Genomic DNA, 23,562 nt, shown 5'->3' on the forward strand with positions numbered 1-23,562 from the left:
AAATTAAATTGCGATCCCCTGAAATGGTGTGTGACACCACTAGCCTCGCAAACATTAACCAGGCTGACTGAAAAGGATTGGCTGAAGCTCTACACTGAAGGCAGGGGTCATCTGTCTGCATGATATGAGAAGAGGGACACTGAGATGGAATGCATAGCTTTTATAATTCATTCCAGTTGTGACAAGTGTTTGCATTACCCTCAATGATCAGCTTTATAACTGCCACAGAGTGGAACAATTACATCCCTGGATATGAATGCAATACCTCTAGATATATGCTGTGCAATGAAAATGGGTTTCCTTACAAAAGTGGATGTGTGGTTCACTGTCAACATAGTTTCCTAGATCCTTAACTACAGAATCAAATTTTCAGGGGAGTGTTGTTAATATGACAGTTACAAGGGGAGTCATGCTTGCTGAAGAATATAATTATAAACTTCTTGGCATTTAGCTCTAGTCCATGGTTTTGACACTAGCTATTTCTTTGGGATGGACCCTCTTGGAAAATCTTGGTGTCCTCAGAGGAGTTTATGATGGCACCAAGCATGCAGTTATCTGACAACTTGGTTAGCCACAAACCCTTAACATTAGCTTTGACCTCAGAGAAGTAAATGCCAAAGAGAAGTGGTATAAGGTCTGAACCCTTGAGTACACTGCTAGTGACAGATCTTTTGGAGGTACAGCCACCCACTCTAACTTCCTGGGTTCTACTTGTGAGCCAATTGGATACCCAGCAAGTTACAGAGTGAGTGACATTTAGCTGGGGGACGTTACTGATGATACCATATTATGAAATAGTCTACAGGGGACACTGCTTTCACTATCACTTGACAGTACAATTTGGGGCTGGTACTAGTTTTCCTTGCAGGGTGTGGCTAAAGGAAGGTAACAGTGTCTGCCATCAGATTTTTGTAGAGATATCAGTGAGTTTTCTGCATTCTATAGAACTCATCCAGTTTGAGGCATGAGGGCTTGGAAGACTGTAATGGAGCCACTACAAAAGCATCTTCAAAAGCTTTAAGTACTGGAGAAACTACCATAGGCTAAAAATTCTTCTAGGTTCATAAGTTAGCAATAGGTGAGCTGTCCTGGCGGGCCATTTCAAGCCTAGCCAATTTCCCTTTTGGTGCTTGAATTAACTAATGTATTTGGTGATAAATAAGCCTGGGAGACTGAAGCATCTCTTTTTGCTATAATTCATCTCATTTTTTTGCAATTTAAAATGTTTCTTCATTCTTGTAAGGACCCAGATGAAACTGTCCCCTTCATCTGAGCTGCACACTAAAGGAAACCATTTGGTATTTGCAGGCTAAATCATTTTGTTCTTCCTCAGCAGCAGAACTGGAACTGGCAAAGAATAATTGTGTAAGAACTTACCATAACCTCAGATGTCCTCCTCTTCCATGATCCAGTATTCATAACAGTAGGGAGGCTGCTGCCTGGAGCGCCACCATCTGGCCAGTATACCAAAATCATTCTTTCAGGAGGATATGTGTGACGTCCCTTATCAGGGCCATAAACAGACGTTGGGCATAAAAGTGAAGTCTGCATGTATCCTCTTCAGAATATATTGCCGCATACAAGTAGTTCTCCTGTGGGTTAAAAGAGGGTCCTACTTGGAGACCCTTAGACTTGCATGTAGGCCAGGCCAAGAGCAGTAGGTTGGTTGTATTTAGTATGGAGGCTGGGGAAGAGAATGACTATGTTCCCACAGGTAGGCCATGGCATGCTACTTACCACAGGTACAGGGGGGTAGGTGGGTGGGAGTGAATACTGCAACATGGAAGAGAAGGACATCTAGGTTATAAGTTCTTAAACAACTATTCTATGTCCTTCTATTCTCATGTTGCAATATTCATAACAGTAGGAAGAGTTCCAGAGCTTTAGGTATGAACCTGGGTGAAGGAGAGGTTTTCGTAGTCAACAAGGCCTTGGGGAATTAACCTGGCAAAGCCTGCTCTTGCTCTGGAGGCCATGTCCAACTTGTAGTGCTTGGTGAAGATGTGGACCGAGGTCCAAGTGGCTGCTTCTAAAATTGAGGTGAAATCAATGCCTTTGAAAAAGGCAGCCGCCCTGGTAAAGTGAGGCTTGATATGACCCTGCAAGGGTTTTCCATGATGGGAATAGCATAAGGTAATGGATTTAGAGATCCATAAGGAAATGGTCTATTTGGAGACTGCCTTCCCTAGGGCTCTGGAATGGAAGGAGATGAATAATTGGTCAGATTTTCTAATAGATTTGTTTTTTTTCTATGTAATACCCAAGTTGCCTGTGTACATCCAAGGAATTGAGTCCTCTGAAGAATTTTGTGGATGAGGGTAGAAAACTGGTAGGTTAATGGTTTGATTTAATGAAAGTTCATCAACTACCTTGGTCATGAAGGAAGGGTTGGTCCTGAGAGCAACTCTGTCCTTGTGGAAAACAAGATAAGGAGAGGTAGCCATAAGGGCTTGCATCTCTGCTACCCTCCTGGTAGAGGTGAGGGCTAGTGGCAGAACTGTTTTCAGGGTGCACAGTTTCAGGGAAACTGAATGAGCTGGTTCAAATGGAGGTAATGTTAGTTTTTCTAATATGAAATTGAGGTCCCAAGAAGGGGAATAAGTTTCCTGGGAGGTCTGAAATGAAGAACTCTTTTCAGAAAGAGCATGACCTTCCAGTCTGGAAGCCAGAGGAGGTGATATGGGCAGACAAGTAGAGATGGCAGATAGGTGGACTTTGAGTGAAGAGTAAGTTAGTCCTGAGTGGAGTAGCTCACACAAATAGGATAGGACCTTGGGTACAGGAGCAATTACAGGGTCTTGTTTTTTCCTGTGATATCACTTGGAGAACCTGCTCCACTTTGATACATAGTTTCTCCTGGTACTAGGTTTTCTGGCCTCCTGCAGAACACTGGAGTACGTCCTCTGGATACAGGTGTCTGTAGGGGATTAAAACCCTATCACCCATAAAGTCAGTTTCAAGTTGCTCACCTGTGGGTGGAGTAGGAATCCCCTGTCCTGTGTGAGCAGGTCCAGTCGGTGGGGTAACCTGTGATGACTGCCCTTGGCTAGTAAGTGGAGGGTAAACCAATACGGTCTTGGCCAAAACGGGGTTACCAACAGGATTTTGGGTTTGTCCTCCTGGATTTTCAGAAGGACTTTCTGAATTAGTGTGAAAGGAGGGAAGCCATAAAGGTACATTCCCTCCCAAGAAAAGGAGAATGTGTCCACTTTCCAAGCTAGTGGGTGTGGATCCCTTGTGCAGAACCTGGTAATCTGTTTGTTCTCAGGGAGGCAAAGAGGTCTGCTTGTGGAATACCCCACCTGTGTATCAAATTCAGGAAATCCTCTCTTTGAAGCATCCATTTGTGAGTGTGCTGAGGTTCTGCTTAATTTGCCTGCCATGACATTCTCTGTTGAGGGGATGTACACTGCTACCAGGTGGACCTGGAGAGAAGATGCTAAATTCCAAATCTGGATGGCCAGGCTGCAAAGAGAGTAGGACTTTGTCCCCCCCTTGCTTCTTGATGTAATATAGGACAGTCATGCTGTCTGTGATTACTTTTAGGGTTTATGGTAGGAGAGTAGGTTTGAAAGTTAGAAGAGCTAATAGTAATGCCCTCATTTCCTTAATGTTGATGTGGTTCTTTTGTCTTAGATGGGACCATTTGCCTTGCACTGAGAATTTTTTCTGGTTTGTCAGTAGCACTGCACCCCATCCCAGGTCCGATGTATCAGTGGAGACCTGTTGTTGGGGAGCTGGACCCTGTAGGTGGGTTCCTAGGTTGTGGTGCAATGCTGACACCCACCACTGGATTTCCTTTTTTAGGCACAGAAGTAGGGGAAGTTGAGAGTCCATGGGGTGGGAGTGTTGACTCCATAGTTTTTTAAAACCCATTGGATTTTGCGCATGTGGAGTCTTGCCAGAGGTAACATGGGTATCAGGGATGCCATGTGGCCTAACATTCTCAGGAATTCCCGAGCTGTCAAGGAGGAGTGGATGAAGATATGTGAGAAGTATAGACAAAGGTCTTTGATCCTTTGGTCTGGGATGAAGGCTTTCATTCTGTCTGCTCTGATCCTGCACCCCAGGAAAACTAAATCCTGAGAGGGGGTCAGGTAAGACTTTTCCTGGTTTAAGGTAAACCTGTGTTGAGTTAGGGTGGAAGCCACCTGTTGTAGATGGATTAGAAGGACTTGGTAGTCCTGATGAAGGATGAGCAGGTCATCTAGGTATGGTTATATCTGTATACCCTCAGTCCTGCAGTGAGCAATGAAGGGGGCAAGGCACTTTGTGAACACTCGAGGAGCAGTGGAGAGACCAACGGACAAGGCAGAGAATTGAAACTAGCAGGAGCCTATTGGGATCTGCTTTCCACAGACGAGACGATTGTTAACTTTTTCAGACATCTGTTAGAGCAAGAAAAAAGGGTCCCCAACAAGGTACTTAGCTTTAGACATTTTCTGCTGAAATTCGACTTCTAGTAGTGACCGCGCCAAGCACTCGTGCAAACTGCTTCTGCTATGGGGCTCCACAGCAAGAAAGACTGGTGCAATGATGTCGGCAGCCTTGCTTTATAGTACTGATGACCTGACGTCACATTACAGGCGACAGCAGCCGGAGCACAAAAACATTGACTCTGGTATTTGGGCCGGCCGAGGGCTACTACAGCAGGGATAACCCCCACAGGTGGGTGATGACTGCAACAGTGAAACACAAAAGAACATCTGCCACAAGGGCCTGAAGCTCAGAAACTCTTGGCAGAAACCAGAGTCACTAACATTGCAGATGTGTGACTGGAAAACTGTCAAGTAGAGGAGGCTGCCTGTTTCAAATGTGGCAGAGTTAACGTTTCAAGAACAAAATTAAGGTCCCAAGGAGGAAGAATTGGCTTTCTTGGAGGCCTGATATTAAGCACGCCTTTCAGAAACTGTTTTCCTCAAATCTAGAGGAAAGGGGTGGATTCAAAGGCAGACAAAACAGAAATAGCTGAAAAATGAGCCTTAACAGATGAGTATGCCAGATGAGAAATTAACAACTCAGACAAATAAGAACAGTAGGAATATCCACCAGAGTTTGTGTTTGACACACCAGACAGCAAATTTCGTCCATTTAGCAATATAACATTTTCTAGTAGTGTTTTTTTCTGTCCTACAAAACCTGAAGCATGTCCTCAGAAAACTGGGGTTGAAAAGGAAACAAAATTCTATCATCCATAGAGTCAACTGTAGGATGAGAAGATGAAGGTGAATGAGAGAGCCTTCGTCCTGCGTGACAAGAACCATCCTGTGTGGTAATTTGACAATTGCCCCTGGCCACATGAGACACAAGGGGAAACCAATGTTGTCTGTGCTAAAAGAGTCAGGAACAAGATTAACGGCCTGTCCCACATGATCTTATATAGGAACCTTGGTAAAAGGAGAACAGGGGGATAAAGCAAACAGGAGCATCCCTTTCCACAAAAAGGCATGGTATCCACTCTCTAAGACCAAGGACTTAGCACTTTGGAACAGATCTTTGGAAGTTGTCTGCTCAGAGGGGAGGCAAAAAAATCTACTTGAGGAATTCCTCACTAACGGTCAATGTCCAGGAAAACCTCCCTGTGAAGTACCCACTTGTGAAGATCTATCCCGGACTGCTCAAATTGTCTGCCACCAGACTGTGCTCTGAGGGAATCTAAACTGCCTGAAAAGTCAAATGTTGTCAGACAGCAAAATCCCAAGACATGAGGGCGCCAGTCTGCAAGGATGCCAAGTCTGTGCAATCTCCCCTACCCCCATTTATGTATATGTTGATCTGGTCTTTTTATCTGCTGGGGAGACCAAACCACACGGACCCTGACGTTGCTGGAGGAGGCCCCCAAATCAGGTCTAAAGCATCTGTCTGTAAACAGTACCAGAGTATGGGAAGGAACCTGAAAAGGTAGACCCGGATTCAGAGAAATATGGTGATTCCACAACAGGAGCCTCTGAGGCAAACCAAGAGAGGAATGGGAAAGTCCACAGGAGGACAACACCATATTGTCTTGAGATTCCACACACGTCTGCATGTGCAGCCTGGCCAAAGGAACCACTGAAATAGTGGGGACCATAAACTACAGGGGTTGAAGACACTCTTGCGTATGCCACTTATAAAGGAAGAGCAGACTACAAGAATGTTGTTAGAGTGAGGACTTTTGGAGCAGGAAGAAATGCCAACATGGATGGGATGTGAGATCTGGATCCTAAAAAATTTTGATTATGTGATGGGGTAAGAATGGAATTTTGCAGATTTGAGAGTAAAACCCACACCGGGAAAGAAGAGCATGGCAAATTCGAGATCCTGCATATGAAGTTCTGGGAGGGAACCTGAATAAGCAGGTTTTCCAGACAGGGAAATACCTGAACACAATGGAGTCTCCAAAAAGCTATGACCATGACGAGACACGTTGTGAGAACCCTTGGCGCTGTAGAAGGACCAAAAGGCAAAGCAGTGAGCTGATAATGTGAAGAAACACAACCCTAAATAAAACCAAAAAAGCTTCAAAGGGTACAAATGAAACTTGACTACAAACCCTTTGCCACAGAAATCATGTTATACCAAGTAATAAAAATACTGCTCCATTAGAAAGTAGTTTTAGCCCTTTTGTTCATTTAATCTTCATCAGACACTGAATACAAACTGCTGGGGAAACCAAAGCTTATGAACCCTGACATTTCTGATGAAGTTCAAGATTAAACGAACGAAAGTGCTAAAACTATTTTCCTGAGAAGCAATACTCTTTTATTACTTGGTTTAACAAGATTTGTGTGGACAACTGCATGGCAAAACATTTTGCAGTCAAGATGACCCTAAATAATTCCTGAAGAGAGGGTGAAGAGAAATGCAGACACAGGCATATTTCAGGTCCGGGATACAAGGAATGCTTGGGGAAGCAGAAGAGGAAATGTTGACTGAAAAGTAAACATTCTGAAAAAAGGGACTTAGAAAAGTGTTGAGAGAGAAGAGAACTAGAATGGGTCTCCAACAGCCCTCCTTTCTTGAGACCAAGCATATTCTTGAGTAGAATATCCCTTGGGTCTCTGGGACAAAAATTGGTTGAAGAGTCCCTTGTACCAAAAGTTCCCGAAGAAGAGAGAAAATGAGGGAGTTGGTAAGGAGGGGACTGAGGCATCTATGTAAAAGGAGGAAGGTATTTCCAAGCCATGAAAAAAACATCTTGGATTACTGAAAACACAAGAATAAGTGATGCGTTGCCAAACTGGAAAGGACACAGTTAACCTGTGAGAAAGGAGAATTTGGCCCAGGGGAAGAAAAGGGTGAATGTCAGAGGCAGACTTGTCCGGAAAGTAAGACTTCTGTCCCCCAGAATCCTGAGCAGGGTTCTCAGGGATCACACTTTTTTGGAAGTTCTCTCATCCTTCAAGGGTTGCTTAGGATGCCTACGCACAAAGTGAATCATAGAACAGTAATCCCGTTGAAACTTAGGTATAGGTGAGAGAAATTTGTTTAAGGTCCTACACATAACCTTTCCTGTATCTTATAAGGTTTTAAAGAGATCTGCAGTAGCAGACTGAAATAGATTCTGGGAGTCCAAGAGACAGTCTAAAACTTGGTTCTAATACCCACAGGGAGAGACTGCAACCTATCTTAGGAATACTTCCTGATAACTGACCTTGACCCAGCCACCCCAGAAGAGGGATCAGCAGCATCATAGTTGCCATTTGATGGAATGTTGAGCCACCTGTGAAGCAGAATCCAATAAAGAAATGGAAATTAACTTGGCTTGAGAAGCTTGGAGGAGGGAGTAAATTTAGGTTTATCAGCAGAAAAAGAAATCCCTGTATGGCTGGAAGGAGGATTCTTGTACAGGAATTTTTAAGTGTCAGGGACTTTGTAAAACTTGTCATTTTTAGGAGCAGGGGGCCCAGACTCTGGAGCCTGTGAATCAGAAAAAAAAGCATCAAGGAGGGCTTCTAACACAGGGGGCACTGCAGAAGGTCAGAGAGTCATAGGACGATACTAGGCTATTGCGACAGAGGCCCTTACAAGCCTAGCCAAGAATTTTACCCATGTTCCCACAAATTCGGCGCCTGTTTTCCCTGTCCAGCAGGGACACAGGTGGTATCCCAGGAGTACATTTTCTATTTCCCATCCAGTCATCTAGGTTCCTTTTAAAGAGGGCTAATGAGGTACTCTGCTTGACATGGAGAGGGAGTTTATTCCACAGATGTGGGAGTAGTCGGGATACAAATCTATCCCGTCAATAAGTTCTATTATGTCACAGACCAGGTTGAGGCCTTATGTGCGGGTTGCCTGAGTGGAGTTTGACTTATGGATATGCAGCAACTCCATCCAGGCTGAGTCTGACATGGCCTTGTATGCTAGACACAGGTCACCTCTGAGCAGTCTGTACGAGACTGAGTAGAGGGACAGAGCTTTTAGACTATCTGTACAGGACAGGTATTTTGAGACCATTGGGTTTTCCCGGTCAGGAACCTCTGTGACCTCTCCAACTGCTGCATGTGCTTGTCTAGGTACATGCTGAAAGGGGCATTGTACTCAATAATGGGTCTGATAAGGGAGGAGTATAGGGATGTTATGACCTCCTTATTCCTGGATGAAAAACCCTTACTTATGAGGTGGGCCATGTAGACAGCCTTCCGTACAACGGTCAAAAGTCAGGTTGCTATCAACTTGGGTGCCCAAGTCCCTCACGACTGACTGCATGCTTAGTACGTTGTTATTAATGTGATAATCAGTGGGGATGCCATTTTCTCCAAAGGGGATAATGATGCATTTCTTGGCATTCAGTTTGAGGCAATACTTCTGGCACCAGTCATTCAGTCATTAGTTTGGGTAAGGCCCTCTTGGAGGACGTTCTCATCACTAGGGGAATTTATGACAGTGCCCAGTTTGTAGTAATCTGCAAACTTGGTCAGCCACAGACCACTAGTTTTGGCTTGCACCTCAGAAAAGTATATCCCAAAAGTGCAGTTGTGTACACTTACCATAAATGTAGATGTTAGAGTGTCTTCACTGTTGCAGTCATGACTGTAGGGTTCTCCCCTGCCGGCAGGCAGTCCTCGGTCGGCCAGAATCCCAAAGTCTGGGTCTGGTGTCGGCTGTTCAGCCATGCTCCCTGACGTCAGAGCGCCAGGAGTACAAAGCTGACAGCCGACGCCATGTTCTCCAGTTTTTCTTGCCCCATATGTCAGGCGTCCCAAAATGAATAAGGTCCCATAACCTTTGCAAATACACCTCAGAAGAATGGAGGAAAAAGGAACCACACAAAAGTAAAAATAAGAGGGGACAGGAGGGTGGGAAACCCAGACTACAACAGTGAAGACACTCGAACATCTACATTTATGGTAAGTGTACACAACTGTACTATGTTCATCGTGTTTCACTGTTGCAGTCATGAATGTAGGGTAGAATCCCAAAGCAGAATGAAAGGGAGGTGGTCATAAAGAAGAAGGTGCGGCTAAAAGGCCCTGCAAGACTGAAGAAGCAAAGCCTGCCCTAGACTTAGAGTAGAGGGGGAGATTGTAGTGCTTTGAAAAAGTATGCACTGAACTCCAAGTTGCAGCTTCCAAAATGTCTTTGGTAGGAACTCCCCTGAGGAAGGCAGCGGAAGTGGCAGCAGCTCTGGTGGAATGAGTACGTATACTCCCTGGAATTTGCTTTCCATGGTGTGAATAACAAAATCTGATTCCATGAGCATTCCATTTAGAAATGGTCTGTTTTGAAATGGCTTTACCTTGGGAACTTGAAGCATAAGAAACAAACAATTGGTCTGATTTTCTGATGTCCTTGGTTCTGTCCAGGTAGAAACGTAGTTGTCTGTGTACATCCAAGGAATGTAAGATCCTTTCCCCTTTATTTTGAGGAGTAGGGAAAAAAGTTGGCAAGTGAATAGTTTGATTTAAAGCCACTTTGGAAACCACCTTAGGCATGAAAGTAGGATTAGTCCTTAAAGACACCCTGTCTTGATGAAAAATAATATAAGGTTCTACAGCCATAAGAGCCTGCAACTCTGAAATTCTCCTGGCAGAGGTCAGGGCTAAGAGGATGGCTGTTTTCCAAGATAAAAACTTGATGTCAGAAGAGGCAGCAGGCTCAAAAGGAGGCAAGGTGAGCTTTTCCAAAACATAGTTGAGATCCCAAGCAGGAATGGGAGGAGATCTAGGAGGTCTTAAGTTCTTAGCTCCTCTGAGAAACTGTCTCATGAGCTGGTGGGAAAAGATTGGAGGATCTGTATTATAATGAGCAGAAATAGCAGAGGCATGTATCTTAATGGAAGAGAAAAATAGACCCTTATGTAAGAGATCCGTCAGGTAAAGTAAAATCAAAGCAATGTTAGGAAGAAGAGGATTAGAATCCTGAGCTTGCATCCAGGAACAAAATCTTTTCCATTTTCCTGCATAAGATTTTCTAGTGCTAGGCTGTCTGGCTTCTAAAATGACATCCATAACCTGCTTGAGTAGGAGAGAATGTATCAAAGACCCTGGATTAACCAGGCCGCCAGGCTGAGAGTTCTGACATGGGAGTGTAGAACCTGACCCTGGTGCTGGGACAGAAGGTTCGGAGTCTGTGGCAAAACCCAAGGAGGCTCCAGACATAGGTTTTTCAGAGTTGGGTACCAAAACTGTCTAGGCCAATTTGGGGCCAACAAGATTATCATCTTGGGCTTGTCCTGTTTGATCTTTAATAATACCCGTGGAAGAAGAGGAAGAGGCGGAAAGGCATATCCCGAGAGGTTTCTCCAACTGAATGATAGTGCATCCACTTTCCAAGCTTGTTCGTGGAAAGTCCTGGTGCAAAAAAATCTGTAGTTGATGATTGAGGTGGGATGCAAAGAGGTCTATGTGAGGACATCTCCAGACTGCTGTTATCATCCTGAATATTTCGGTGTCCAACATCCACTCGTGTGGGTCCGAAAGGTTTCTGCTCAGACTGTCTGCCAGGAAGTTTTGCTTCCCTGGTAGAAACTGAGCTTGAAGGTCCAGATTGCAGGTTAGAGCTGTGTTCCATAGATCCATGGCTAGTCTGCAAAGGGGGTAGGAATTAGATCCCCCTTGCTTGTTTATGTACCACATAACTGTGGTGTTGTCTGCCCGTATCAGTAGTTGTCCTGGTTGTAGAAGATTCCTGAAGGCCAATAGAGCTTTCTGAACGGCTAACATTTCCTTTAAATTGATATGCAGGTGCTTCTGATCCTTTGTCCAAAGGCCCTGAAGACAGTTGCCCTGCAAATGGGCTCCCCATGCATAATCCAAGGCATCCGTGGTTAGTATCTGAGTGGCCGGAGGAAGACAGAAGGGTTTTCCCTTGTTTAGAGTGCATGCTTTGGACCACCAAAGGAATTCCTTTTGAAGACAAGGCAGGACGGAGATCAGAATAGTCTAAACTGTGGCAATGCTGCGACCATACACTTTTTAGGTACCACTGTATTTTCCTCATATGTAGCCTTGCATATGGTATGAGAAGGATGCAGGAGGCCATGTAACCCAAAGCCTGCAGGAATCTCCTTGCAGATAGCAGAGTTAAAGTTGCCAAGGTTTTGAAAGTTACAGCCAGCTGTAACTGTTTTTCGTGTGTCAGAAATGCCATCTGGGTTGTTGTGTTTAGAGAAGCACCCAGAAAAATTATCTGTTGTGAGGGTGTCAAATTTGACTTTTTTATGTTTACAGTGAATCTCAAGAACTTGAGAAGATTTTGAACAAACTGTAGATGCTGTATTAAGACCTCCTTGCTGTCCGCCTGAATAAGACAGTCGTCCAGATAAGGGTAGATTTGAATTCTCTTGAGTCTGCAATAAGCTACTACTGGAGCCAGGCATTTGGTGAAGACCCTTGGCGCAGTAGACAATCCAAAGGGCAGCGCAGAGAATTGAAAGTGCCTCGATCCTGAGGTATTTTATGCGCTCCTGCCTGATGGGAATGTGTAAATATGCCTCCTTTAAATCCAAAGTTACCATCCATGCATTTTTGGTCAGCATTGGAAGCAGCTGCTGCAGAGTTAGCATCTTGAATTTTGGTATCTCTAGAAAAGTGTTCAAGACTGACAGATCCAGAATGGGTCTCCATGAATTTTGTTTCCTGTAGACTAGAAAGAGCCTTGAATAAAAGCCTTGTCCCATCTCTGAAAGTGGAACTAGTTCTATGGCTTTCATAGCCAAAAGAGCTTCCACCTGGTTTAAGGCCTCTATCCACTGATGTTTTGGAAGATCTGGCCATCTGTTTGGCCTTGGTAGGGTATGAAAATGGAATTTGTAACCTCATGAAACCACATCCAGAACCCACTTGTCTTGGGTTATATGAGTCCAATTTAGGTGAAAAAGAGAAAGTTTTCCTCTGAGAGGGGCTTCCAGGCAAGAAGTTCCTGCAGCCCAACAGAGGGAGTCATTGAGTCTGTTTCCTATGAGCTTGCAACCTGTCCTCTCCTCCCCTAGGGGTGGAAGCAGTCCACTGTCTTGGTCTATAAGAGGCTTGTGTTTGAGGCCTTCCTCGTGAGCATCTGTATCTACCCCTCTGAGCCCTGTCTGAATTGGGAAAGGACCAATTTTTCGTAGGCCAATTCCTACTAAACCTGGGTGGCTGTACTTGTAAGAAATCTTTAACTGTTTGCATGGAATTAGCCTTATCCTCCTTTTTAATCACCTCTTCAGCTTTAGATCCAAACAAAACGTTATGCTGAATAGGAGCATCCAATAATTTAGCTTTTACTTGATCCGGCAAATTTTGTTCCTTTAACCATGCATGCCTTCTAATTACTGTACCAGAGGCAGCAGCCCTACAAGAAGCCTCCAAGGCATCAAAACCACAGTGTAAACCATGCTTTCCAACTTGTTCAGTAGCATGCATTAAATCATGTAATTCCTTATCATCTGCACAGGTGGAAATGGAAGTTAGCTTTTGTTTTAAAACAGACAGGAGAAATTGCTGGTACTTCAGCATATGAAACTGACAGTTTAAAGCCCTAATAGATAAAGTAGCAGAAGTGTACACTTTTTTTGCCCCATCTTTCTAAAGATCTGGAATCCTTCTCAGTGGGAATAGGGTTATTAGCAGAAGCGGCCTTAACTCCCTTAGGACCCTGAGAAATGGTTTCAGGGTCAGCAGTAGGGTTCTTGTATAAAAACTGGTGGGAATCAGGAACCCTGTAATATCTGTCAGGCTTAACAGGAGCTGGAGGAAAAGAGTCAGGGGTTAAGTTAGCCTCTGAAAAAGCATCATCCACAATATACAAAACAGGAGGAATAGCCAGGGGTCTATGTTGGGGAAGAAGAAGAAAATCCCTTAGTCTTTTCTTAGATTCTGAATACTCCTGTCCTTCCCAGTGAAAATGTTCCCTTATTTCATGCAAAGTTTCCCCAGAAGAGAAATCCTCAGAGGGAGAAGCTGAGGGAATGGATTCCTCAGCATCAGAATCCTCATAAGGAGGGAAAGAATAATCCTGGTCAGAAGAACAAACTGAAGAAACATAAGCCTGATCAGAGGAGTCATAATAAACTTCCTGTCTTGGCCTTTTATCTGTAGGGGGATGTGAACCCCTAATCATAGTGAGTAAGTCCTCCGCCATCTTAAGTAACTGTTTCTGTGACTTGGGAGCCGGATCAGAAGAGGCCTGTGTTGCAGTCTTTGATTTGGAAGGAGTCTTTGCCTTTGTCTTTGGCTTTGCCTTTATTAGAAGTTGAGTAGGCCTGAAAACCCCTTCGGAAGCCGGTACCTGCACAGCGGCTCTGGACCCATCTGAAGGAGCATTGTCCGAAGGTCCTGCAACAGAAGTATTCAAAGGCCTAGTTGGCTCCTCGTGGGAGTCCGTTTTGGCCATCGGTTCCGAAATGGCCGACGACAGGGGCTGCAAAAGCGCCTCACTGATGACGGCCGAACCTGAAGCTGGCTCTGCTTGTACAATATCGTCAGATTTGGACCTCGGAGGCCTGTCTTTGTCCTTGCGTCGTTTGTGAACTCCGGTAGCTGGAACCGTATCTGACATTTTGTAATTAAAACGCCTACTGAAATAATGAAATGCGAAATCGTACCTTCGTTTAATTGTACATTGATTGAATCTAGCACAAAACCGACAACTAGCTACGTCGTGGTCAGGGCCTAAGCAAGGAATACATTAAGAATGAAAATCCTTATGAGGTATTTGCTTCCCACATGAAATACAATTATTAACTTTTTCTGACATCGGACTGGAGTAAGAAAAAAGTTTCCCCAACGGGGTACTTAGCTTTGAGAAGGAGAAGAAAGTCTTCAGACTGAAGATTGTTCAGAAAAGTTTGTCAGGAGTCAGCCGACAGGCACTTGCGAACTGCTATCACCACACGGCAAGGAAGACTGAAGAACATGGCGTCGGCTGTCAGCTTTGTACTCCTAGTGCTCTGACGTCAGGGAGCATGGCTGAACAGCCGACGCCGTACCCAGACTTTGGGATTCTGGCCGACCGAGGACTGCCTGCCGGCAGGGGAGAACCCTACAGTCATGACTGCAACAGTGAAACACGATGAACATCAGTAAAGGCGCCAAGACAGATCCTTACGGTACGCCACTTGTTACTGGTCTATTAGAGGTGGCTTCCCCTACTTTGAGTGGGTTCCATCAGTGAGCCAGTTAGCTACCCATCTGGTAAACATATGGGTTGATGCCTAGCTGGGAGAGTTTATCTATTATGCCCAAGTGGGGAATAGTGTCAAAGGCTTTGGCTAAGTCAAGGTAGGCAGTGTGGACTGTCTTCTCCTCATACACGGCTTTGGTGACTGTTTCGAAGAAGGCAAACAAGTTTAACAGGCATGATCTCCCTTTGACAAAATCAAACTGTGAGCGACCAATGTCCTTGTTTATAAGGTCCATGACAATGCCTTCCATGGCCATGCAGATCAGGCTAGTTAGGCTGATGGACCTATAACTGCCTCGGTCAGTGGATGCTCCACCTTTGTGTAGAAGAATGACAGTGGCTGTCCTCAATTCTGCTGTCCATTTGCAAAAAGTTATTTCTTCTCTGGACCTTGAATATTTGAAAACATTCCCACTGAAAATGCTCCATCATTTTAACAATGGTGTCTTCCAAAGGACAGCTCCTCAACAGGGGAATCAGGGGAGAGAAAATCATCACCTGATCCAAAGGAAAGAAGGGAATGGATCTGGGAAGGGTAAAGCTAAGGACTCTTCCTCAAAAGACAGCACTTACTCAGAGGAATCAGAAATGCTAAGTCTCTTGAAAAGAGTGGAACAAAAAGCAACAGGTAAAGGTACTGACAAAACCTGAAGGTGTTTTAAGGCCACTACGGCCTTAAGACCCACAGTGAAAGCCTACCACTCTTTAGGGGGGTCCTTTACAATATGAATCACATGCCTAGTCTTCTACTTTTTCTTATGAGGAGCCTCTGCCCTAGCAAGCTTAGGAGGTTCTGAACTCTGCATCATCATAACCCTCCTCCCTTTTTCCCATTTATTTTTCTACATGGGGTCAGAGTATCATGTTAACTGTCGCCAACTCACTCGATTCAGTGCCACACTCATGCCTGATTGTCGCAGAGCTTCTTTCACACAATCGAGCCACCTCTTTGCTGGACATCCTCACTTCCTCTTACCTTCTTCCTGTCTGTCCCAATCTTCCTCACTAGATTGTCTTTTGCATTTCTGCACGTGTCCTAACCATAGTTATCTGTTCTCTCAGACCTTTTCTGCAACTGGAGCTACTTTGGCTTCTGCTCTTATGTCCTCATTTCTACATCTGTGCCACAGTGTGCATCCTACCACCCTTCTCAGTCACTTAATTTCGATCACCTGTAGCTTCAACTGTTCTGCCTTTACTGCCCAGGTTTCTGTACCATACAGTAATACTGGTCGGACCACTGTCTTGGACACTTTTCTTATCAGCGTCCTTGGCATTCTTCTGTCATAGACTACACCTGACACTCTATGCCAGTTGGCTGCAACCCCTCTGATTCTAGCTTTGACCTCTTCATTCAGACTTCCTTCTTCTCAACCAACCCTCCCAGATACCTGAAGCTGTTTACCTGTTCCACTATCTTCCTTTCCATCTCTATTCTCAGCTTCTTTTGATTTCCCCAATTTGCTGCCATTACCACCATCTTATCTGTGCTTAGCTTCATCCCATGTGCCTTCAATTTTGCATTCCATTCTCCTATCCTTTGCTGAAGTTCTAGCTCAGAGTCTGCCTCTAATGCCGCATTGTTTGCATTCAGCAACTTTGTTGATCTGTCCCATCCAACTTGTTTGCTAATGTAGTCCTTCACCAGTATGAACAGCAATGGACTTAGAACTGAACCCTGGTGTACACCCACTCCCATTAGGAACACCTCTGTGAGGCCGAACACTGTTCATACTTGAGTAATTGGGTCCTTGTACATAGCCTGCACTAATTCTACCAATGTTTCTAGGACTTCAAACCACCGCAGTACTGCCCAGATCAGCTTTCTTGGGACCTTGTTATATGCTTTCTCCAAGTCTGGGAATGCCCAGTTGGACACTCTCCTCATCTCTAGCTTCTTCTCAAGTTGTCTCACTACAAACATCAAGTCAATTGTGCTGCATCCTGATCTGAATCTGAACTGTTCATCTCCCATCTTACATTCTACTACTCTGCGTATCTTATATGGTAAAAGAAGTTCTGCTGGCTGTAAAGCTGTGCTCAACCACAAACCAAGTAGTATGAACAAAAATGTAGAACACAGCAAACCAATAAAAAGCAGATAGCAAAGAGCAGTGTAAGATCCAAATATACTTTTATTCGAACACAGATGAGCGCTTTCGCGATAAAATAGCTTCTTCAGACCATACAAAAAATCAGCAGCATTTCAAATATTTAAAATGCAATCAATTAAATATCTACCAATAAAAAACATTCAAGTACAATAGCCATAAAAATTTACAGGTACAGCTTTCTTTTAAGACAGAAACCATATTGCCATAAAAACACTCATAGCAGTATAGTTATTTAAGAAGCTTTCTTTCTTTCAGAACTGGCTTAAGAGGTACTGATTCATTCAAACCTGCACCCCTATGTGCTGATAGTTTAAGAATCCATCTTAATTCTTTCCCTTCTGTAACATTAGTTTTGAGTAATTGAGGAAACTTCCTCTGAGTTAGTATCCTTAGAAATTCTAGGTTGTACTGGCTCTTTACGCTGGTCTCTCAGCAAAGCAAACACATTTTGTTGTTGGAAATCAACAATGTCCCTCTGAAGTTTTTTCTTTTTTTGTTTTTGAGCCAATAGCTTAGTTTCATACAGGTGTAATTGTTCAATTAACTAACTCATGCAAAGATCAACGTGTGCATCAATATTAAGGCTATACAGTTCTTTTTGTAATTTGTTGATATCTTCACAAATTTGTTGCTCTACAGGCAGAAAAATGTCAATGAGCAACTTAAGAAAAACTTGTCTCTAAATTAATTCTTTGTTATTTTGCTAAAAGTTATGAATAAGTTGTTCCATATGAGGACATATTCAACTTAAGAGTTTCTAGGCTCCATGACCAGGAACAAAAATTTGAAACAACTGTGTGTTCCACTAGTATGTAATTTATAGAAAGTGGTTATAAAGGTTTACCTTCATATCGTCGACCACATATGATTGACTAGCCACATCGTCGACCCGTTTCTGTGAAACCAGGACCACGAAATTTTTAAAATGTTGAATAAATGTCAAATTTCGACATTTCCGGCCACATCACACCTATCTCCACACCAGTGCTACCATGGCTCAAAAAAGGAGGAGAGATTTTGTCGTTCAGATATGTGGAATTCAACATTTGGGGTGTTCGCACTTCTGTATTCGCGAATGCGGGGTCAACCATATTGAGATCGGTGTTATGAAGGTAAACCAGTTATAAACCTTTTGAAGTTAGTAAAGCATGTGAAAGGGTCAAATTAGACAAAGTAGTGGACATCCATTTTTTTTCACTTAAAGAAAACATAATAAAGACGGTCAATAATAGTTATAGCAATGCAGCTTATTGTATGACTTTTAGTACTGACAGCATAGATATAAAAAATATTGCAAAAAATTGGCATATTTTGTCTTCTGACTCTATTCCAGGCGAGTTTGTTAGTGCAGCTCCCAATTTTGTTTATAAAAATAAAAAATCATTGAAAAGACAGCTTTGTTTCCCTTGTTCTTCTTTTGACTTTTCCTGGTTAGGGGTCGCTACAGCAGAACACTGGTCCACTCATGATTGGCAGTGGAGTTTTACGGTGTCGAGTTGCCAGCCCGGCGTCATACCTTCCACTGAAGGCACACACACACACACACACACACACACACACACACACACACACACACACACACACACACACACACACACACCTAGGGCAAATTTAGTGTGTCCAATCCACCTACAGCACGTCTTTGGGATGTGGGAGGAAACAGGAGTATCCGGAGGAAACCCACGCGACCACAGGGAGGACATGCAGACTCCGCACAGAAGGCACCCCAGCCAAGGATCGAACCAGAAAACCTCTTGCTGTGAGGCGACAACGCTAACCGCTGCACCACCATGGCCGCCTCGTTTCTCTAATACAAGTAAACTAAAGCAACCTAATATTAGAAAAACTAGTTTTGGTAGCTCTATCTGTGGTAAATGTACTTTTTGTAAATGCATTGATGCATCCAATACATTTATACAACCAGACAATGGTAATCATTATGTATTTAAAGTTAAAGCTAATCGTGACACTAAAAACTTAGTTTATTTAGCACAGTGTGTGACTTGTTCAAAATTTTATATAGGAAAAACTAATAGGTGACTTAAAGATCGAATTAGAGACCATTATTGTGCCAATAAGGGTCATAGTTATATTGCATTAGCTAAGCATATACTAGAGAAAGGCACTAATCACTGGTTTAAGTTTATGGCAGTGGAAATAATTTATGGAAGTTTTAGGTTGGGTGATTTCACTAAATGTCACAGAAGGGAAAGAATTAAGATGGATTCTTAAAAACTATCAGCATATAGAGGTGCAGGTTTGAATGAATCAGTACCTCTTAAGCCAGTTCTGAAAGAAAGAAAGCTTCTTAAATAAGTATACTAATATGAGTGTTTTTATGTCAATAGCCTTTTATGGTTTCTGTCTTAAAAGAAAGCTGTACCTTTAAATTTTTATGGCTATTGTACTTGAAATTTTTTACTGGTAGATATTTACTTGATTGCATTTTAAATATTTGAGATGCTGCTGATTTTTTGTATGGTCTGAAATAGCGATTTTATAGCGAAAGCGCTCACCTGTGTTCGAATAAAAGTCTATTTGGATTTTACACTGTTCTTTGCCATCTGCTTTTTATTGGTTTGCTGTGGTGCTGTGTTCATACTCTGCTTATCTGTTTATCCATCACCTTCTCCAGAACCTTCAAGCAATATGATAGGAGTTTGATGCCTCTGTACTGCCCATAGTTGTGGATGTTCCCTTTGTTCGTGTACACTGGCATGAGTATGCTTATTCTCCAGTCAACTGGGATACACCTTTCTCTCCACACTGCTGTTAGTACCCTCAGAAGCCATTTCTCCCCATCTCACCCAGAATCTTTATCATATCTGCTGTGACCTCATCTGAGGCTGACCTCTGCATGACTTCAATAATGGAAGACGGCATCTCCTCCCCTTACTATCTGGTGAATCCTCCTTAGCTGTTCAGATATAATTAGGCACAGCCCACCCTTCTAGTCTACAGCAGATGCAGGCTGAGCCTCAGCGGACATGCAGATAGGAAGCCCCATGTCAGCCTACAAAAGGGTCATGACAGAGGGAGCCGAATCAGACAGTTCTTGGGTTCTTCACCTAACACTACGGAGACATCTGGCAGAGGCCAGTCAGCAGAGGTCTCTGAATGCCTTTTTAGTCTTACTTTTAGTAAGTGGCTAAATGCCTTGGTGGCCAGAATCAGAAGCCATTTTTCCCTTAGCTAATAATTTTAAATACACAGATAAAATCAGACAGTTGTATGAGGTCTTGGGTAGAAAGGCCTTTGCAAATATCGTACTGTGTGTGACTGTGATCTCAGCCTAAGCAGAAAAAGTATTTTCCCCTTTCTGCATGACATATAAGACAAGTAACCAAACAAGAGAAAAATAAATAAGAGACCCTAATGGGGTACTTATCTGCTCTTGGATAAGCAGCTGAGACAATACGACAAACTTACAGAATGATTTCAAAATACAGACATTTGACTGGTGGCAAAGTAGTTCTGAGAATCTGGCATTTGTACGTCACTTATATGTCTTACGCCTCAGGCACAGAACATACGTCTGACGTACAAGCACTTGGAAGGGAATAAGTCTTTGGTATGCTAGCCGGATGTACCGTTATCCTCAGCAGAACATCTCATTTGTAAGGAATACTGCAACAGTGCAAAGACATCTACTGTTACGATAATTTCTTACACAACATGCTCTAGCTCTACTTCCTAGGACAAGAGAAAGAACAACAGAACTTCATTATCTGTCACCTACATCACATCAACTCATTTTCTTTTAACAGACGTTAAAGAAGCCTACATAGTCTTTACCAACTGGTAAGGATGAAATAAGCAGGATTAGATGTAAATGTAATCAGAAGTGTTTACCTTCGTAATAAAGGTTTATCATCTTCTGTGAAGAATGTAATTGCTTTTCCACTATGCCCTGCTCTTCCAGTGCGGCCTGCAAAAATTAAGAAATATGGTTTGGTTGTCATTTCCAGCAATCCTTACAACTATTCCTGTACAAGTGTCAAAAACAAAATTCAAACAGTCTAAAAACATTCTGCCAGTATTACACAGGAATTAACCACAACAAAAAAAATTCATAAAGCACCCAACAACTTACTGATACTCACATTTCCAAATGAAAAAACAGAACCACATGGGAGTGCTATATTTATCCTTAACAATAAAACCACTAACCCCATAGCTGTTAATGGAACACCAAGGCAGCAGGTTTAATCATTCAAGCAGAAGAAATTTACCCACAAAGTTGTGTTCACCTTCAAATTTGTTATCAAAGACTACTGCAGAATGGCTGCACTGATAGAGGCAATGCAAACTCCCTCAGTAGATAAGGGCTACTGGCAACCTAATCTGCTAAGTATCCTACTCAAGGGGATAAGTAACAAACTCACTGTCCGTTACTCCATGCAGTCCATTAGAATTGTATTTTGTCTATTTCCATGGTTTTTTTTTAATTCTGCTCCCCTAGTTCACTTCTTAAGGAAAGCTATTCCATGCAAACTCTACCCCTTTCTGTGAAGAGAAATTTCCTCATTACTTCAGAGCCATTACTCTTCTATCTTGATAATTGAGCCCAACTGCTTTTGTGTACTGAAAAAAAATTGCTTTTTGCAGGTCAAGCTTCCTGCATCTCTGGTTTGTGCTTTCTGCTGTAAACTCTGTGCTACTTATACTAACTTTCTTTGAGCAACCTATATTCTTCCATCATCACTGCAAAAGCATGATCTTCAGAACTGTATTCAGTACTCAAGATAATGCCTTACAGTCTTAAAAGAGCAAGTAATAACCTTTATCTACTGATAAGGTATCTATGCATTCCAGAAAAGCACAGCAGTGTAAGTTGAACTTTCCAGAATGGTAAATGTTAGCTATATGGATTATATCCTGCCAAGGATATAACAGCTACCTAGTTTTTCAAAGCTTCAGGGTGCCTTCCATGTACCCAAACTGTCAAGCAGCTCGAGCTTAGTTGACTAAAAGACAAATATTGGTGTGAAGCCCTTCAGAGCTTTTCTACCAGCACAGTGAGGGAGGCTGAGCCCTGAAAAGACAATGCAGAACAATAAATGCCCACACCCTGGTATAAAAACACACACAAAAAAACAAAGGGGTGGAGGGAGGGAGCTGGTAATGCAGCAGTGATCATTCGAACATCTACAGTTATGGCAGGTTCAATTTAAACAACAGTACTATGTTCATCATACTTATCACTGCTACAGTAGTCTTAGCTACATTGGTAGCTTACCATAGATAACTACATTTGAGAGTTGGAAGGAGAAGAGTCATAGAGCCCCTAGAGAATGGTCCTAGCAAAGCTTGAACTGAGTCTAGAGAAGGAATCAAGCTCATAGTGCTTTGTAAAAGTATGTATAGAGGACTGAGTGGAAGCTTCTAGAATACTTCTATGATCCAACCTTTTCCAAAAAGCCATAAATAAAGCCAAGACTCTGGCAGAGTGGGCCCTGACCCTGCCTGGAATAATTTTGGTATGGTCATTACACAAACGCCTTAGACAAACATTTGAAATAGTCCGTTTTTGACTAAGGTTGTCCCTTCTTACCTTCACAACAAATGAACAATTGATACAAAGATCTGAAGGATTAAGTTATGTCAAGATAGTACCATACATGTTTATGGACATCCAAGGTACAGAGTATCCTCTCTCACTCATTGTTAGGTTCAGGAAAGAAAAAGTACAGTTTTGTACCTACCATAAATGTAGATGTTCGAAGATCCACATTGCTGCAGTCCTTACACTTGGGTAGTCCGCTGTCCTCGGTCGGCCCGAATATCAAAGTATAAGGCTGACGTCGGTCAGGGCGCATTTGACTGACGTCAGGACGTCAGGGTACAAATGCGCATGACCGACGTCATATTCTCAGTCTTTTCTTGCCCCAGATGTCAGAAGACCCTAAAAATAAAGGTCAAAACCAAAAGACAGCAAACAACCAACCAACCACCCTTGCACTAACTATATGTACAATATATACAATATACACAATATGTACAACCCAACCCACACAACCACCTCTAACTACAGAGGGGAAGGAGGGAGGGTAAATTGGACTGCAGCAATGTGGATCTTCGAACATCTACATTTATGGTAGGTACAAAACTGTACTATGTTCTTCATCTCACATTGCTGCAGTCCTTACACTTGGGTAGAATCCCAAAGCAGAGGTAAGGGAGGACGGCTAACTACAAGGAAGCAGGAGCCGCCAAAATGCCCTGCAAAACAGCAGTGGCAAAACCAGCCCTGGACTTAGAGTAAAGTGGCAGGTGATAATGCCTAGAGAAAGTATGCACAGAACTCCAAGTAGCTGCCTCCAAAATATCCTTGGTTGCCACTGCCCTTAAAAAAGCTGTTGAAGTGGCAGTAGCCCTAGTGGAATGAGGCCTAATCCCAGCTGGAATCTCCTTGCCATGATGGGAATAACAGAAAGCAATGCAAAACCCAATCCACTTAGAAATAGTTTGTTTTGACACAGGCTTGCCCTGAGAACTCAAAGCAAAAGAAACAAACAACTGCTGAGACTGCCTGAACCCTTTAGTTCTGTCCAAATAATAACGCAACTGCCTGTGAACATCTAAAGTGTGCAAAATCTTTTCCCCTTTGTTTTGGGGATTTGCATAAAAAGTAGGCAAATGAATAGTTTGGTTTAAAGCCACACTAGAAACCACCTTAGGCATAAAGGAAGGATTAGTACGTAATGATACCCTATCCTTATGGAAAATCAAGAAAGGCTCAACCGCCATAAGGGCCTGTAATTCAGACACCCTTCTTGCAGAGGTAATGGCCAATAAAAAAGCAGTCTTCCATGATAAATATTTCAACTCAGCAGTAGCCGCAGGCTCAAAAGGTTGTAGAGTG

General features: G+C 43.1%; 1 protein-coding gene across 1 annotated transcript in view; it reads right to left on the reverse strand.

Moving 5' to 3' along the window:
• DDX52 (DExD-box helicase 52) overlaps positions 1–23,562 on the reverse strand; it is a gene marked incomplete in the record, with an annotated part of 916,355 nt that overhangs the window by 483,531 nt on the left and 409,262 nt on the right. Inside the window, 1 exon segment of the mRNA XM_044054582.1 lies at positions 20,550–20,625. Within this exon segment, the coding sequence (XP_043910517.1) occupies positions 20,550–20,625 (76 nt within the window).

The sequence above is a fragment of the Protopterus annectens genome, chromosome 13.part0 (assembly GCF_019279795.1).
Source record: "Protopterus annectens isolate FY-2018-M chromosome 13.part0, PAN1.0, whole genome shotgun sequence".
Taxonomy (NCBI): Eukaryota; Metazoa; Chordata; order Ceratodontiformes; family Protopteridae; genus Protopterus; species Protopterus annectens.